Genomic DNA, 17809 nt, shown 5'->3' with positions numbered 1-17809 from the left:
TTCTAATTCACTTTAGAATTGCAGGTTTCATTTCTCATTCTTTTTGCTTTTCCAACTGTCCTGACTACATAGCTTGTGCCAGGTAGGTTTGACATTTTTGCTGTTTAGCAAGGTGTTTGGGACTGTGATTACATTAAGGTATTTCTATCCTTGCAAAATCTCTAGTTGATAAACAATAGTATTTACATACAGATAGCAGAGTTTACTTTGTCTGTGGAAATGCTCGCTACACTAGAAAGTCTGATAATATTGATATAACAGAGCCAAAAAATGTACAGCATTAGATGAGGGATTAGATAACATTGAGAAAAGCAAGCACACATTTTACCTTTTCTGCCAAGGACAAAACAGTGGAAGCCTGAATTATGGCCACTTGTTCTTCATTTCTTAAATTCTGTGAAGAGGAAGAGACGGAAGAAAAAAAAATAGCAGCAGTTTCCTGCATGAATACAGATAATCCAGGCTGCACTCTAGGTCTACAGTTTTTTTAGGGGAACCACATATTACTGATTATACGATTCCCAAAAAAATATTCAGGAGCTGCTAATGTAATTAAAAAAAAAAAAAAAGACCACTGCTTTTGCCTTTCTACATGATATGGACTGACTGTATGTTTTCATACCATTGCATCTTATATGATACGTAAACTGAAGTTAGACCCATTTGTTTCTCTTTTTGCTAGTTTTGCAAAGCGGAATCTCCATTGTTTTTGAAAAAAAAAAAAAAGCTAACTTACACCAGTATATGTGTAGACAATAATGATGTTTCTTTTTCTATTTCTTATACACTTTCTTAAAATGTATCTGATAGCCAGAGATACCAGATACTTTCTTTTACATAGAGGAATAAAGTGGGCAGCAATGCCCACTTTGAAATCCACAAGGCATTTGGTATTTCTTGTCTGTTTATGAAACTGCTTGCAGAGGAATCCTAGTCCTGATGAAGATGTGGTGGGCTCATACTGCCAAGCTAATTCACATGATTCACTGAATGACTGGAGTACAGTCAGAACCAGTTCCAAATATGAGTGGCCATTGGACATGAGTTCTTCCCAGTCTGCTAAACCACACGTTAAATTTGCTACTTCATTACTAGTTCTCTGATTACTGAAATCTCACAAATGCTCAACTTAAGGAAATAGACACTCTCTAAATGAAGACTTCTGGTATTACATAATTTTAACAAATATCTTAAAAAATAGACATCATAGTTACAGATTTCACTTTCCCTATTGTACAAAATGTATTTTGTAGAGGGAAAATACCTCCCACTTTAACTTACCCCGTTATCACCTAGGATATCTAACTGCTTTATGAGGTCTGGTATGCTGACATCCTGCAAAGAGAAAATAAGATAAAGGCTTTGCATACACATTGTATCATGGCTGCAATATTTGTCCCTCCTGTGAACAACAGCAAGATGTATCATTTTGTAGTATCCCATAGAAATGCATCACACACTGATTTCAATTGCCTTTGAGCCATGTTTTATCATTATGATGAAACTTACAAGTCCAATTCAATTGCATCAGTCATCATACACTTTTATATTAGACTGAGTTTAAATGCTTAAAATATAGTGGAGTTATTAGCAGCGATTAATGTAATGGATTACGTGGGGAGCATCAACCACTCCTGTAGTAAGTCCTGCCTTATAAAACTGACATACCTTAACCCCTTCCTTCATGCAGTAGATCTGTAGAGCACTCACACCATCTGAAAATGGGTGAATCTGGAGATTAAATGGTGGAGATCGTCTCTCTCTTTCCTGAAAATTAATTCAGAAGACACCAGAGAACATGTTAGAATGAATGAGATGTGTAGAGAACTCAATAAATGCAATATCTACGGTTTATATCATGCTTCACAAACTTAAGCTCTTCATATTAGGAGAAAAAGAAAGAAACATTACATCACTATTTAACTACTGCTGGTAAAACTGAATGGAAGACTCCAGGCCAAAGACACTGTGCCAAGTGGTATAGGGTTTTAAAACCCAGTGAATTGTTTTACAGCAAATTAATTTCATGAATTATATATATTTGCAAGTTGTCTGTGGAAAAGGGGTATTTGACTTAAGACTACTAGGATACTCAGATTACATGCTTGCTCATCCTGGTATGTCATATGTTCTATTATCCGTGGAAAGGAATAAATTCAATAAAATTAATAATTAGCTAGTTTCATACCTTAATTACCTAAAACTTATAAAATTTTGTTCAGTATTAAAGGACCAAAGACAAAAATAAAAAATTGAAAATGTTATTTCTCATCCCTTTCAGGTATTCAGGCAAGTACAAAAAGTGAAAATCAAATTTTGCTTTCAAATATGTTTTTGGTTTACAAACATTTAATTCAATTGCTCAGTCTACCTTCATTAAAAACAAACAAAAACAAAACAAAAACATAAACAAAACAATAACCTGGGTACTCACTCTTAGGAGAGATTATAGCTGTGAACTATGGTACAACTCTGAGTAAAGTACAGGAGGATGGAATTTAAACCTTGTTTACCTGGGTCATTTAGATTTAATTAATTTCTGTTTATTTTAATATAATCTGTCCAGCACTATACATTTGTACTCCAGAGCAGATATAAGAACAGAGCATGTTGACAACAGAACGCTCCAAATTATTAGAAAAACACGGTAACCTAGCACAGTCATGCTGAAGTTAATCAGCTAAACTTACCTTACTTTACTAGGCACCCAGCTCAGACAGAAGTGAACCATTTAAGTATAGAGATTACTGTTTCCAGCATATTAGAGCTAACATACCTCCACAGCCCACAATTAAACATGCTCCGCCCAATTTGTTACTCTATTATATCACTACAGCGCTGGTGTAAACACTTAATTCAAGTTGGTGTTCAGTGCAAGTGCCCTGGTTCTGTCTACTGTAAGGAGCTCATTTGTCACCTCCAGTTCAAGGTTGCGGAACTCCAGCAGTTCATTCTGGTCCCGAGCATCCTGCAGTTCCTGTTGCAGACGGCTGTTTTCTGCTTCCAGTTTCTCTATCTAAAAGAAATATGTAAATTCATGATCTGTGTGACTGTTACAAGAAATGTTGAATATTTGGTGAGTAACAGTTCAGATAGCATAGACAGCTCAAGATCCAAGCTCTGGAGAGGATTCACTACTTGCCATGTTACTTCAACGAGTCTTTAGTTTACATGTGAACTTCTGCTCATCAGCTTGCTAAACATTGTAAAATGCTTAGATTGAAGGTTTTCCTAAAGCAATCCGATCCTAGTGAAGATCAGTGGGAACGTTAACACAACAGAAATATCAAGTTAGCTATTAGATTATTCTACATTAACTATTAAATGCACTGATCTCATAGTAAAGTGCTAGGATAGTTTTTTTGGGAAGGGCTGTGAAGACTATACTTGGAGGACTCTGCAAACAAGTTGGATAAACATCTGTCAGGAGTGGCACAGAAATAGCTGGTCCTGCTTTAGAGGAAATATTGGGCTGGATCAGATTCCCAGTGTGTGGCACATGAAGCACAGTTGGCATGCAGGGACAGTTGTCTCTGTGGGGCAGTTACTTGTGCAGTCATCCTATCCCACATGAGCACACCTGTGAACTGCACAGCATCTCCACATGAATAGCACTGTCAATTAGCAGACATGAATACCATGCATTGGCCAATTGGATACAACTTCCTTGCTGGCAACAACACAACCACTGGCTCCTCAGCCTGCTCTCTTCTGCAAGTCTCCAGCCAGTGCCAGGACCTATACTTTGCAACGAGGTTCTCTGAGTAGGGCCCAGACAAGGATGGTTAGGGAGTGTGTTAAGACTGAAGTCAAATGAGCCCCCATAGATCAGTTTGTATGGAGAAGCATGGCACGGGGATGGAGACTTATTAGGCATGTTTATGGAAGGGGAGAAACACAGCTAGGAAGCCTCATCTGGGGAGGTGAAGGAAGAAAGAGGAGCTGTTGCTGGGAGTTAATGATCTCTTGCTGATGGCAGATGTACATACAGTCACTGCTGTAACTGTTGGTGATTCAAGCAATGCCGAGGTCCTTCATGGCCTTATATTCCATGATTAAATATATACACACACACATACACACATATGTATCTATACATGTGTGTATATGCACACATGCACCAATTGAAATATTAGTTCAAGTTGCACTGACCTAGGGATGATACAAGCCCTTTATAATATACAGAACATACAGAAAATAAGGGAATGAAAGGGTTCTGGTGTTACAGGGTGACTGCATTTCTGCTGCTGTTTCACATCCAGAAGCTGAGTTCAAAATGTCCCACCAGGGCTGCAACAGCAGACTCTTCAGTGCAGTGTTGCAGGAACACAATGCTAGAGCAGAGCTGTAATGCTAAGCAGAGCTTCCAGCTCTCAGGTTGAGAGCATCAGCAATAGTGCCTAAGCAGGTAGAGAGGTTGTGTCTATCCATATGTCATCTTGTCCATACATCTTATCCATATTCAAATATGCTGTTCTATCCATATACTATACTTATAAACACCAGACTGCATATCCAAAAGCTGTATTGCAGCATCCAGGTTACCTTTCAGAGTGAACACACAGAACTTGGGAACATACCTTGTCTAAAAGCTCTTGGTTCCTCTTAATAAAAAGCTGTTTGTCTTCCACCCAGTGAGAGTCCTGTTGGATGAAGCAGTACTGTTCAGAATAATCAAACTGTATTATGTCAGGCATGTTTACTGAAAATTGGAGCCACAATATTCAGGATTAAAAATCTTACATGAACAGACTGCAAATTACAAAATAACAGCATATTAGTCTACCAAGCTTTAGAAAAATTTCTGAACCTGCTAGACCTGCCTGCTTATTAAACAGGGACATTGTATCTTAGGGAAGTTTAAGCTGAAACTGTACTAGGCATATTCTAAGCAGAGCAGTTAAAAGAATATATGCAAGAAGTGCTTACCTGCCCTTTCTGTGCTAAAGTTTTCTCCAGATCTTCTATTTTGGCTTTATATCGCTGTACTTCAGCTTGGAGCTGCTCTTGAGCCTGTTGAAGTCAGGTATAGCATTAAACAACAACAAAAACAGCAACGTGGCTGATATTAAAGGAAACCAAACACAAGAAGAATCATGGTCTATGCTGTTACTTCCACTGAATGAGTAACCATTACAAAGATTCTGGCTTATCAATACTTTCTGCCACCTCACATATTACCATATAGACGACACAGGGGGACAAAGCAGCAGATCATCTCCCTCTCCCCACCCAAGCTTGTTAGTAACATGTATTAGAGTGGCAAAACCCAAGATCAGGTATTCAGTGTGACAGATTCTGCTCAAAGACCCTGGTATGGGACAGTCCTTAAATTGAAGAAAAGTGCTTAGCAGATGAGACTGGCAAAGGACTGTAGAAAAAAGCAATCAGAAATGCCTGAGAATTCTTCCAAGAACTGACTTAAAGTGGTAAACAACCTGGTAATATCTCACATCTGACATTGCTTTGAGCAAGAGGTTGGTCTGGAGACCATCTGAGGCCCCCTCTAGCCTGAACAATTTTAGGATTTTATTAGATGGACAACATTTTTAGCCTTGGAAGGTTTACTTTAATCTGCATCAAATTCAAATTTGAATGTAATTTGGATGTATTTTTTAGAAACATTCAGGTGAGTATTCCTAAGGTTGGTACAATCTATGCCTTTGTGCAAAACCACAGGCTTCTATCTACGTTTGCAAATCCAACACCTTCATACCTGGGCAAAACATGAGAAAACTCTTGTGATTCTGTGCCAAACTGCACAATTGTATGCTTTGGTATGCCTTCCTAAATGCAGGGGTTTGGGGCTCAGCTGGAGGACAGCCCCTTATAAACTGAGTTATTGTGTCCATCGGTAATCATCATTCCATTAAAATAAACGTAGCCAATGAGGGAAACAGACATTTCTGTTGTATGCCACTCCATTTCTTTGTATGCCACTTTGAGATATCTGTATGTTCTGAAGGCAAGGAAATGCTTCTACTCTCAAACAAATGCTGACCTTGGCTTCTCTTTCAGCATCTATGATGCCTCCTGTTTGTTCCTGCAGTAGTGCATAAGCTCTCTGCAAGGCCTGATACTCCTTTGTCAGCTGTCGAAACCGCAGCTCTGATTCTTCTGCGGCTAAACTCTGAGGGAGAAGAAAGGACATGTCTAAGCACCAGACAGCAGTGCACTGCCAAAGCAAAGAATGCAAGTGTGACTTGTTAAACACAATAGTTGGTTTATGGATCTTGATTCATAACAGCTTTTTGGTAAGCTTGCTGTAATAAGAAGTAATAAAAATATAGACTTTATAGACCATTTGTATGTCTTTAAGCTAAAAGAGATATAACAAGTTCATTTTCTTGAGGCAGAAAAGAAACTCATCTCAGATCACAATGAAGTCATAGCTGTAGACTCTATGGATTAGATCTTTAAAGAACCTCTCAGCATTTCAGGATATCAGTAACTGAAATTGAGGCCAAACTATGAAGAACTTGTCATTCAATATTCAGGAATAAAAAAACCTGGAGAGCCTGGCCACTTCCTTTGAAAGTCAAAATCTCATGAACACCTGTCCTTACCTATGGAAATAGTCAGATCTTACCTCATCCAGATCATCATCTGGGGTTGCTGGTGTTCTGTCTGTTCTATATGAGGCCACAGAGGATGTTTCAGAGTCCATGGAATCATCATCATACCCAAAAACTGTATCCACCACATGTCTCTAAAGAAGGAAAAACATGTGATTTCTGAATCTCCCTGAAAATGGGCTGTGAGCATTTCTGACTGGGGGAAAGGTTAATTCCAAACTGCATTGATAGCTATTTAAAAAAGGAAAGAAATGACAAAAGTTATGTACAACCCCTGCAACTACCCCCTCCAAACAAAAACAAAGCGAATCATACTGAATATTAGGTCTTGTGCTGGTGGAGAATATGAGTTTGCTGATTAATTTTTCTAGACTGAGGATCTGTCTCAGTCTAAAACTTGGAAAACATAATGGTAGCAGCAACATACTAAGGAGAAGTCTCTGCCCCACACAGTGTCAGAAGAATCATTTGTTAATCTCAAAGCTGTTCAGAAGGCATCTGTCAACATGCAGAATAATGTGCAAAGAAAAGACAATGCCAGAAAAGGAAATGTCTAAGGTGTGGAATAGGGAACCTTCTTCTTCTTTCACGGACACCGATGATATTCTGAATATTTCAGTGCTTCTCTCACTGATAGTGCTGTTCAAGAAAATGAGTAAATGTTATGCTAACACAAAACAATTTAATGTGACTTTTATCTCACATATTTTTCTAGTCATATAGTAACTGACACATGTTGTAAGAGACTGCTCACACAATACAGATTTTTTTGTATGTCTGATGCCTCATTGTCTCCAGTCTTGGTAACTGAATTCAACAAATCAAATGAAAACTGAGTCATGACCTATCAAAGTATAGGTGCTTGACCTGCAGGGCTGGGTTTTAGGGCACAGAGATGAGCATTTTAAAACTTGCTTTATGGGTAACTGTGCTGAAAGCTGATCAGTGAGCATTTTAGATGCATTTCTGCTTTGCAATATTTTCCTTTTTTGATGACAAGTTACTACCTTCTAAACCTGGAATTAGAATCCTCTCCCCACCTCCCCACCCCCCCAAAAAATAAAGCACAATAAACTTTTTCATACATTATCATTTTTTCTTATTTATTATTTTTTACAAGTGATGACAATGGACATATCCTTCCACATTTCAATTTTTGGCTTAGAAATAAAGTTAACAGACAAAAATACTTTTTAGTCCTTGCCTCACAGTTCTTTCTGCTGCGTATTGCCTCAAAACCCATATAGAAACAATGTGATGACACATCTAGGGTATACTGGTCTGAATTTCTGTCTCGTATGCAGGCATTACTTTCACAGAACATGGCTGACCACCTAAGGAACGTCCTTGAGGACAAAAAGCAACCAAACTGTGTGTCATATACTGTACCTCCACTCTCTAGATATGGAACATGGCTGTTGCAGAGTAATTCTTCATATCCAGCTGATAAAAAATTATTTGAACCACTGCTGACTACTCAGCTCTGTAATTGTCCTAAACTATACCAGCTTTGGACTTAGAATCATGAAGGTTGGAAAAGACCTCCAAGATCATCTGGTCCAACCATCCCGCTACCATTAATATCATCCACTAACACACGTCCCTAAGCACCACATCCAAGCTTTCCTTAAACACCCCCAGGGATGGTGACTCCACCACCTTCCCAGGCAACCCATTCCAATGCCTAACTAATGCCTAACTGACTTGATCCGATACTGAACAACATAAGGGGTATCCAAACAATACTGAATAACATAAGGGGTAGCCTGTAGAACTGAGCAGAAGAGAACAACACACAGGTTTTCTGACAGACTTCCACTTGAAAAATTAGATGGATAAGGATTTTGCATTAGTGAGGATTGGCCTAGATGGACTACAAAAAATAGCAAAAGATAGATGGGAAGGTCTCTGGAAACATAAATACATCTCAGCATAGTAGGCCTTAAGATCAATATTTATAGAAAATAGAAGGAAGATTATTGCTATTTCAGAGAGAAGGGAAAAGACACATTTTGTTGTGAATAAAATAGCTATGCACCCTTAATTGAATTTCAAATGGACCCGAAAAGCTATCCCAGGCTAACAGGTGTTTATAAGACCAATCATTAAAGCAGCTTGTTATAATCCACAGAACTCTCTTTAATCAGATTGCTAAAATGTGTTTTCGTACAAAGCCTACTGGCATTTTTATAAACAGAAAACATTTTTCCTCTTACCTTAATTGGCTTTGAACTCCTTTTATTCCTTCTGCGACGAATGAGTTTTTCCCTGTCCTGGAAAATAAGATTAAAAAGTTATTGGACTTAAAATTTGTATCTTGCTCTCCTTTGGTTTGCAGTCCTAGAATGCCAAATCTACAGACAAAACAAAACACTGGGCTTCCTCTGACTGTGTTTATACTTTCAAACAGGAATCTGATTCCAGGTGGAAGGAAGGATTCATATTCTAATCTGTGTCCGTGCGTCAGCAGAAAAACATTTGAAGAAGGGACGAAGGGATAGCAGAACAGAAACCCCACTGTTGTGCAGCTTCTTTGACAGGCTGTCAAACAACAGGCGCTGATTGATTTCCTGTTAAAATCACTGGGAGGCCTGTTGCAGGGGACTGTTCTGGGCTTTATATGGGAGGCAAACTGTTTGACTGCAGAGGTGATGCTGCCTCAGAGTCATTAAAAGATAACTAGTGTTGGTTTCAACACTCCTAGCAATGACATCTTAGGAGAAGCAACAGCCTGCTTTGGAGTCTTTCTCTCCTTCCCCTCAACATCATAATACAAAGCCAGATAAAAAAGAATTGTATTAAAGGATATGACAGAAGAACTAATCATAAAATCATAGAATATCTGAGTTGCAAGGGACCCAAAAGGAGTCATTAAGTCTAACTCCTGGGTTCCCAAAGGACCACCACCAATTCCCTCCCCCACCTCCCCAAAAATAAAAAATAAAAAGATGAGAAACTAACAAGCACCAACTGGCAGCATGCTCTTTTCTAGAACATGAAGGATATTGCATTGTGTGCCCACATATCAAGATTTTAATAATAGCCTAGTTACAATGGAAAGACAGCTTGTCACAGCCCTGCCTTATGAACATATCTGTAATTTGGTGAGCTCCACTGTTCTTAGTCTGCGTTCATTTCCAGAGCTCAGATCACACACACAGGTTACACCTTTTCGTTGTAAGGCTGATGACCCATTAGAAAGCTAGTTAATACACCACACCCACACTCACCAACATCTAAAAATCTTCAGGTGTTAAAAGTAAGGAAGAAATGAACTCTCAGACCTCTATTTATAATAAAAAAATACTAACAGTGGCGAACTCTATACAGGAACTGTTGCTAATTTCCTGGTGCTCTGGACGTACCCTTGTTAACTCATCAATTATGTTCTGTTGTTCTATGACCTGAAGCTTTAAAAATTCAGTTTCTTGTTCCTCATTAGCCTGATCAAGGTCATTGAGAGATTTTAATTTCTTTAGAGGAGGATGTGATGTCATTTTTTCTCTCTGTGGTATGAAGAAGAAAGACACAGATAAAATAAGATATAGCAATTAAAAGAAAAAGACAACCTTTCAGCTAAAAATTAGGCATTGTTCTTCATTTAAGATGTAAAGCCATTTAAGTATGCTTCAACTACATAATACCTATAACTTAACATTTTGTAATAAATAATTTCAGCTATATATTTTTTATAACCCACAAGCGCTTCTTAATAATAAAGCAGCACTGCAAGGCCAAGTCCTTCAAGCAGAACAACAAAGATTTCTCTCTCTACTTAGAGGCAATATAGCCTCTACAGCAGCCTTTAAAGGTCATGTACCATAACTTTCTGCACCATGCATCTAGATGTCCACCATGTGGCAAATATATTTGTACCTCCTGCGTGCCTAGTGGGTATGCCATGAGGCCCCATGACCCCATGCACTTGCATATACTCCTCATATGACCATATACAGTGAGGAATCGGAGATTTTAGACTTGTGAAAGACATGTATCCAGTCAGAACAAGAGGAGAGGTAAATAATGGGGTATCAGAACTATTTTAACTATAATTCTGTATCCTGCCTGTTTCAGAGCATATGTGGGAGAGATGTCTACAGCCTGTGAGAATCAATCTAGCCACCTACAATTTGCTAGCTTCCATAATTTGGGCATCTACACTATCAAGAGCAGATGTCAGGGAGCTAAATTAGAACATTGGTGCTGTGTGCGCCCATATGCACCAAGGGTGCTGCCCACTGATGCCTAATGCATGCAGACACTCAAGTACCTTCTGCTTGCTGAGGGAGAGCCCAAGGGGCCATGATCTGTGATCTACTACAGCTGTGGAAGAAGAATTCTGACTTGTGATGTCTGCAGTAAGTTTATCTGACTTCTGGGCATGAGTGAATTGTAGAGTCTTAAAGTGGATTAACCTTGTAACTCTGAAGCCTTTCTTCCATAAGACAAGAAAGAGAATCTGATACTCTCATCCTAATCAGCAGGAGAGTTGCATCCACTGTAGAATGGTCAGCCTGCTCAAGATGAGGATGATGGCTATTGTGAGCCAAAGACAAGAGACACAAACACTTAGCAGCTTGCCAGTTTGCATCTGGCAACCCAAGATTTCCACCTTTTTTTCTTTTTCTTTTTTATATTAACATCAAAGCAACATCGACGCATGTGCAGGAACCATATTCTAACTGACACTAAGGATGATTCCATTTGAAGGAACTACAGACATAACCGCTTTATTCCCACTTCATATAGCCCTGATATATGAAATACATAACCCTAGCCATCACAACACCATTTTTCCTCTCCCATATACATGTACAATGCATGTGTTTTATGGGAATATTATATTTACTCAGGGGCAGACCAGAACTTCACTTTGCCATCATCAGCTCTACAGTGTTCTTTGTACAGAACATGGACATTCTAAGCATTCTAAAAAGGAAATCAGGCTGGCTGAAAACATAGTTCTTAACAGCTTCCTTTTTGATTGTGCTGTGGTTTGGTTGTACTTGTGGGTTATAAAAAAAAGCAAAAATGCAAAATGGCAGAGTAGAATATGACTCACTGATACACCTTAGTATTAAAGATAGTATTAAAGACTGATTTTATGAATTCACTTAAAAATATTACACATGTATGCATAACCCACAATGTTATGTAAGTCTATTATGTACAAACCTAAATATTGATATATTTTATCAATAGCATTACACAGACACACTTTGTACATGCATGTACTGTGCAGACATACACACCAAAACAGACATATGTAATGCAGTAATGTTCATTTTGCTCTTCAATACTGACCATTTCTATGTTTTCTTTAGTAACTGCTTTGAGTTTATCTTCCATGCGCTGCAAAGATTGCATCAGTTCATCATTTCTCTTCGTGAGGCACTTGTTCTTTTCCAGGAGAGGTTTACATTGTTTTTCAGCTTCTCGGACACGCTTCAACTGAATTGATAATAGCAATTAATAATTGTAAGCAATCAAAATAAAATATCTTTTTTCTCTTTCATTTGTTAGAAATATTTTTGTTAATCTTCCCTGTTGGACTACCATCCCAATAAAATGCCAAACAAAATGATCAAATGGAACTGGCAAAGCAATCCTAGTAATGCTTACAACTTCTATAAACTTACTTTATCTATAAATCTCAAAGCATAATTCTGCACATCTATTTCTGAAAGATGTCTTTACCTACGTGAAAACTCATACATAGGAACGAAGCCATCCTACAAACCACCAGGCAACTGCAAAGCTGCTACAAAAGCCCTGAACAAAGCCAAAACCTCTTTTTAATCTTCAGGAAACCCATTGATTTTCTTTGAAAGACAGAGTTGCATAGGTACCTACTCAGTCTGGATCACAGCAACAACATATATGTAAACCTGTTTCTTAATGTAACACAGTAAAATACTTGTGCACATGCACAATGAATGTTGCTTTAATCAACAAATCATGTATCATTTAAACAACAAATCCCAATGGATTAAAAGTTATTTTAGGGCATATTTGTAGGTTCTAGTATTGGCACAGCTAGAGTTTTAACCAAATTCTTTTTCTTTGCAAAACTAGTTCCATCTGGTAAAACTGAGTGTTAATACATGACATTTATTTTTTTTAGGGAGGACATAGAAAATTATGCGTGGCTGTGGAAAGACATCCTCTTTGTGCCCAGATGATCTACCTATTGAAGGCACTGTGCCAGCTCCGAGCTACTGTTCATAACTGGGAGGTTCCTGCCCCTTACATTTCTGCTGGGGAAAGGACTAGGAGAATTTATTGTAACTATTAAGGACTGTTAACCACATTTGTTTACATCATCACATCATTTTACTAGGGTATTCAGACTAATCCATTAAATTTTGCCCAAAGTGGGCTAACAAGCACCTGAAGATCCCTTCTGCTAACAGGAAAGGGAGGAGCTGCCATAAGTGGTCTTCAATCAGCACAATTGTTTGCAAAACAACTATCTGTCCTACCCTAAGTACAAAGTTAGCTGTTGCTGGTCTAAATGTATCTTAAGGTGCATGGTATTTCTAGCAGTACCTGGGTCACATTTAACAAAATGTATTCATTGTTGTCACATTGTGCAAGATACAAATTTGAAGCCTTTTTTAAGGATTTTTTTCTTGTGGAAAAACAGGCTAAGTATTTAATGACATGCAACAGCTAGCCAAGCTGACTCATCAGACTACAAACTACTCAGTATTGCAGAAATTTGGAGTTTGAGAGCTGCTTTACATAACTGAAGAGAGGCATGTGAACACATTTGTAATGTTACTACAAACTTTGTATTATTTTGCAAATATTAAATTAATTAACATTGAGGATATCCAAGCCAGCCACACTGATATGAAAGGAGTGCATTAAGACTCCTAGCTCAGGAATTATAAAAAATACTAAGAGTTGAATGTCAATACCCTTTTCCAGAAGCAGAAACATGCAGTAGTCAAAAAGCCTGGGTGCTGACCTCAACACACAGATATCACTGCCTAACAGTAAATCAGATAAAGGGATCAATTCACTGTTGTCTGTTCTCCCTAGATCTGATTCTTAGCTGTTCTCATATACTGGACTACAGACGTTATTTGATTTACAAGATAAGTCTCATCATGCACTGTTGCATGCCCCAAAACACCTGAAAAGGTCAAGGAAGGAACACAATCAATCATATAGAAAGGTATGACACTCTTTGCCTCAGCTTCTGTTGTGATTTTTGTCCCTGTATAACTTCACTGAAATTATTGTTTAATTCTAGAGTAAAAAACCATCCTCAGTCTCCTTAGTGACAAGCCTGATGGATCAAAAAGGCATATTTATCACTGAATGTCATGCTTGGAGACTCCTCTCTTTGCCTTCCTTGTGGCTCCTGGCCCCCTCTGTCTGATAGTGCAAAGCTCACACACCAATTCATTTCGTTCATCAACGAGCAACGTGTTCCTGTCTTCCAGCTTCCGAATTGTGGCATTCAACTCTGCTATCCTCTTCTGGTTTCTGCGCAAGTCCTGTTTATTGGTAACAACATAATACCGTTACTAATTCTTTCCAAAATACATTTCGGAAAATAATCTCCCAAAACCACATACTAGTCAATTTAAGCTGTCATCATCATCAAGTGATTTTATTTTTTTTTAATGATACTTACTATTATGGCAAAAATGTGTTGTTTGTTGTTGTTTGCTCGTTTGTTTGTAAGAAATCATCTAGTTTGGGGGAAATTTTAAGATTGAGAATTTCCAGTTGTTAACAAAATTAAAAGAAAAAACAAAAAAAAAAACACAAAACTGATGTTCATATGTTTTCTGATAGGGGAAAAAAGCAAAAAGCTAAAAGCTTCTAGCTTTTCTTGCCTTCTCCTACACATTCTTCTACTTGCTGAGCCATGAAAAAGTAAGGACATCCCTTTCACTGTCAGTTGCCTTTACCTTCTTATTCTTCCTTTGCATATGTGTAAATATGTGTATATACATATTTTTTGTGTAAATGCCATGTTTAGTCACTCAACTAAGGAAGTTGCATGCCTTGTAAATGAAAGCAACAGCTACATGTGTAGAGAGCAAGACAGAGAAAGAAGAGGTACTCCTGAGCTTCCTAGATTCATCCCCACCTTCTCCCTACCTGTCTTCCCAATTTTATGTTTGTTTTTGGGGATGCAGACTACCCAGATAGTTATGATTCTTTCAGAATAGCACTTACTATTTAAGATGCCTTATTTTTGTAAATACAGCAAATGCAGAAACAGAATTACAAAGCTTTGTCCAACTGGCCTTTTCTTAGAGGAAGCTACAGTTATAACTTCTCTGTAGTGAATAAGAGTGGGAATGTTTTCCCAGGGACCAAGAATTTTTTTTAAGCAAAAGAAACCAGCTACGTTTCTGTTTTGCAGCATCCAGTAAAACCTGCGTACAGGGCTGCTGCAATGCTCTGAACCATCTCCAGCCCTTCCTGGTATCTCTCTCTTGGGACTGCTCATGTTACACTCTGCCTCCTTCACCAAGAAGAGCTGTTCATCCAGAGCTTCCTTCTGTAGCTGCAGCTTCTGCACATAGCCTGTCTGTGTCTCCAGTTCTTTCTCCAAGGAAAATATGATCCTGTCTTTAGCCTTGATCTCGTCCATCTGATGAGAAAAACAGAGCAACAATGTTAGTGTATAAATGCAAAAGCATTTCATCTTTGTCCAATCTAGGACTGCATGATTTACTTAACACCAGCACTCACCACTTAAATCTGCTACATCATATCACACAAGCTTGTAAACAATACTCTTTGAAGTTTTGGACACAACTGTATGCTATCATATACAGTAACAGATTCGGCAGCCTTTCACAGAGTGAAGCCTTGGAACCAAGCATGAAAAAATATGCAAAATGTCTCAGCTCTTGTAACGGCAACAGACACAGGGTAATAAGATACAAAGCTTCAAAAAACGGATGAACAGTTCAGGCTTTCACCTTGCATCTTGGTCAGTTATTTATAATACTGAAAACTAAGTCTATACCCCAACAAAAACAAAATAGTTTAGAATAGCTCCTGCTTAAATAAATTCAGCTACAACAGCTGAGATAGTACAGGGTACAGACGGTTTCTTACAAATTCTGTGCAAACCCCTTATTTCTTACAGCTGATCGACAATGTTCTTAATCTTCATCTGAGTGCAAATGATGACTGGGAAGAAAATTTTAAATTAAAGCTTCTATTAAGATCAGCACATTTATTATTATTTGTTTGTTTTGGGTTTTAAACCTATTAAACTGACTTTACCTCAACCCATGATTTTTCTAACTTTTTACCATCCAATTATCTTCCTCCTCCCATTGTAGGGGAGGAGGGGAAGGGAGGTAAGTGGTGGCAGTGGAGTGCTTAGCCACCTACCAGGGTTCAACTACAATGCTTTAAGCTCAAAAATACCACTCTTCACACTGTTTAAATCACCATTTCTTTTACTCAATTGTCAAATCTTGAATTTCAGTTTTCAAACTACACTTTCCAATGTAGTAAGCAGGCTCAGCTCGTGTATGATAGGGAAACACGGCCACTTGCACCATTGCCAATTTTGGGTCGCATTTTGCTCATTCTCTCCAGTAATTACTGAAGGCTATATGAATATCAAAGCAAAAGATCTCTCTTGTTCTGCCATGCTCTGTGTTTAAGGTGTTTAAGATACCATCATAATGGTTAAAGAAACTAATAAGCTGTCAGTGCAAATGCAAACATCTTCTTTTTCTAATACTTTGCATGGCAGATGTATTAGCATTTCAGCAAATCAATTCCTTATGGACTGGACACAACTCTTACTCTATAGAGTTATTATTTGCCCACCTAGTGGTCACTCTAGTGGATTCACCATGATCTATCTGATGCTGAGATATGATAATGCAACATTTTTGTTACTTTTGCAAACCGAGGTGCTTTGCAGAGTTCTGTGATAAACAAAAACCTGAGAGGTACAGGAAGCAAACTCACGACAGCATAAAACAACACGTGAAATGTTTTGGTGCAAGGAGGGGCTACTAACCAAGCGGCGAATATCCCTCTCACTCTCCCATTTGATCTTAGAAATGGCTTCCTGGTGGGACTGATGCTCACTCCGAAGATCACCCGCCTTGATCTTGTCAGCTTGGATCATATTGTTAAGGGCCTCATCTACCTGCTTTTTTGCAGACTTCAGTTCAGTAATTTCCTGCAGAAGCTTAAGGCGCTCAGAGTCAAACTGTTTTCTGGCCTCTTCACGTGCCTCAATAGTCAGCGCTGTCCTTACTTTATCACTGCTCCCATCCCGCAGTGCACACAACGCTGACTTGAGGCGCTGGATTTCACTGTCTCGGACTTTTACCATCCGTGTCATCTCCTGCTCGTGCTGTTTAATGAGGTTCTCCCTCACAGCCTGCAGCTCCTTCATTTTTTCCTCATGAAGTTTGGCTTTTAGCTCCGTGATCTGCACAGTCTGCTTGCGCTGCTCCACTTCACGGATACGTTTAGTTTCTTGAGTCTTCTCTCTTTCTAGTTTAGCAACCTAAGTTGAGACAAAATGAAAGTCACCTGCTACCAAGATGCTGTTATCAAAACAAGCCCACCCAGGCACACAGCCTTATCAAATTGAAGAAGACCCTGCTGCAGACCCTAGATGCTCCTCCATCCTCCTACCACAAAATACAGGCCAATTCCTACAGCCCTCACATAGATTTTGCACTGTCTTTACTCAAGCCAAAGCATTATTGTCTTCTCTAGGTATCTTGCCTTACTCAATGAGGCTACACAAACTTTCATTTTCCCTTAAGAAACAAGATCCTGTACATATGTATGCATTTGTCTAATAATTTTTTTAGCCCATCAGACAATTTCAGCCAAATTCATGAGAAAAGTAGAGAGCTTAGCAATAGCAAGATTCCTACAACTGTCATGACCATGGGCAGTCAATTACATGAGAGAGAAGTATGTGCATCTATAGGATACCACCTGATGTAAGGTGAGAGTCCGAAGGACCGGAAAACCTCTCATCTTTTGCAGATTTTCTTATCTATAAGTGAAGCTTTAATGGGCATATGCAGTCAGCTCTTGAACATGAATCCACAGAAAAGCATGCTTCACTAGTTATTACACCAATGGAACAGCTAGCTTTACTTAAATAATGTCCTTTGCTACTCTAGATTAAAGATAATTTTTAAAGTTCTTGGACCATTCTCTGGAACACACAAGAACTTTTCAATGGAAAATATTCAGTGCAGATGTTA

The 17809-nt window shown here is 38.5% G+C and overlaps 1 protein-coding gene across 6 annotated transcripts in view; it reads right to left on the bottom strand.

Moving 5' to 3' along the window:
• The window catches only part of JAKMIP2 (janus kinase and microtubule interacting protein 2), a 52284-nt gene that overhangs the window by 15348 nt on the left and 19127 nt on the right, over positions 1-17809 (bottom strand). For all 6 annotated transcript variants that reach the window (XR_011101271.1, XM_068697694.1, XM_068697692.1 and 3 more), the window contains exons 3-16: positions 16594-17091; positions 14986-15195; positions 13985-14083; positions 11880-12026; positions 9941-10081; positions 8792-8848; positions 6590-6709; positions 6002-6130; positions 4930-5013; positions 4581-4643; positions 2918-3016; positions 1669-1767; positions 1282-1335; positions 329-394 (exon numbers count right to left, since the gene is read on the bottom strand). Coding sequence is in view for 5 of the 6 variants with exons in the window: in XM_068697694.1 (XP_068553795.1) it covers positions 329-394; positions 1282-1335; positions 1669-1767; positions 2918-3016; positions 4581-4643; positions 4930-5013; positions 6002-6130; positions 6590-6709; positions 8792-8848; positions 9941-10081; positions 11880-12026; positions 13985-14083; positions 14986-15195; positions 16594-17091 (1866 nt within the window). In the remaining variant the exon portion in view is untranslated. The remainder of the gene's footprint in view (positions 1-328; positions 395-1281; positions 1336-1668; positions 1768-2917; positions 3017-4580; positions 4644-4929; positions 5014-6001; positions 6131-6589; positions 6710-8791; positions 8849-9940; positions 10082-11879; positions 12027-13984; positions 14084-14985; positions 15196-16593; positions 17092-17809) is intronic.

This window comes from Anas acuta, chromosome 14, assembly GCF_963932015.1.
Source record: "Anas acuta chromosome 14, bAnaAcu1.1, whole genome shotgun sequence".
NCBI classification, from domain to species: domain Eukaryota; kingdom Metazoa; phylum Chordata; class Aves; order Anseriformes; family Anatidae; genus Anas; species Anas acuta.
Note: the sequence above shows the minus strand (reverse complement) of the source record. Positions and strands in the feature narration are given on the sequence as shown.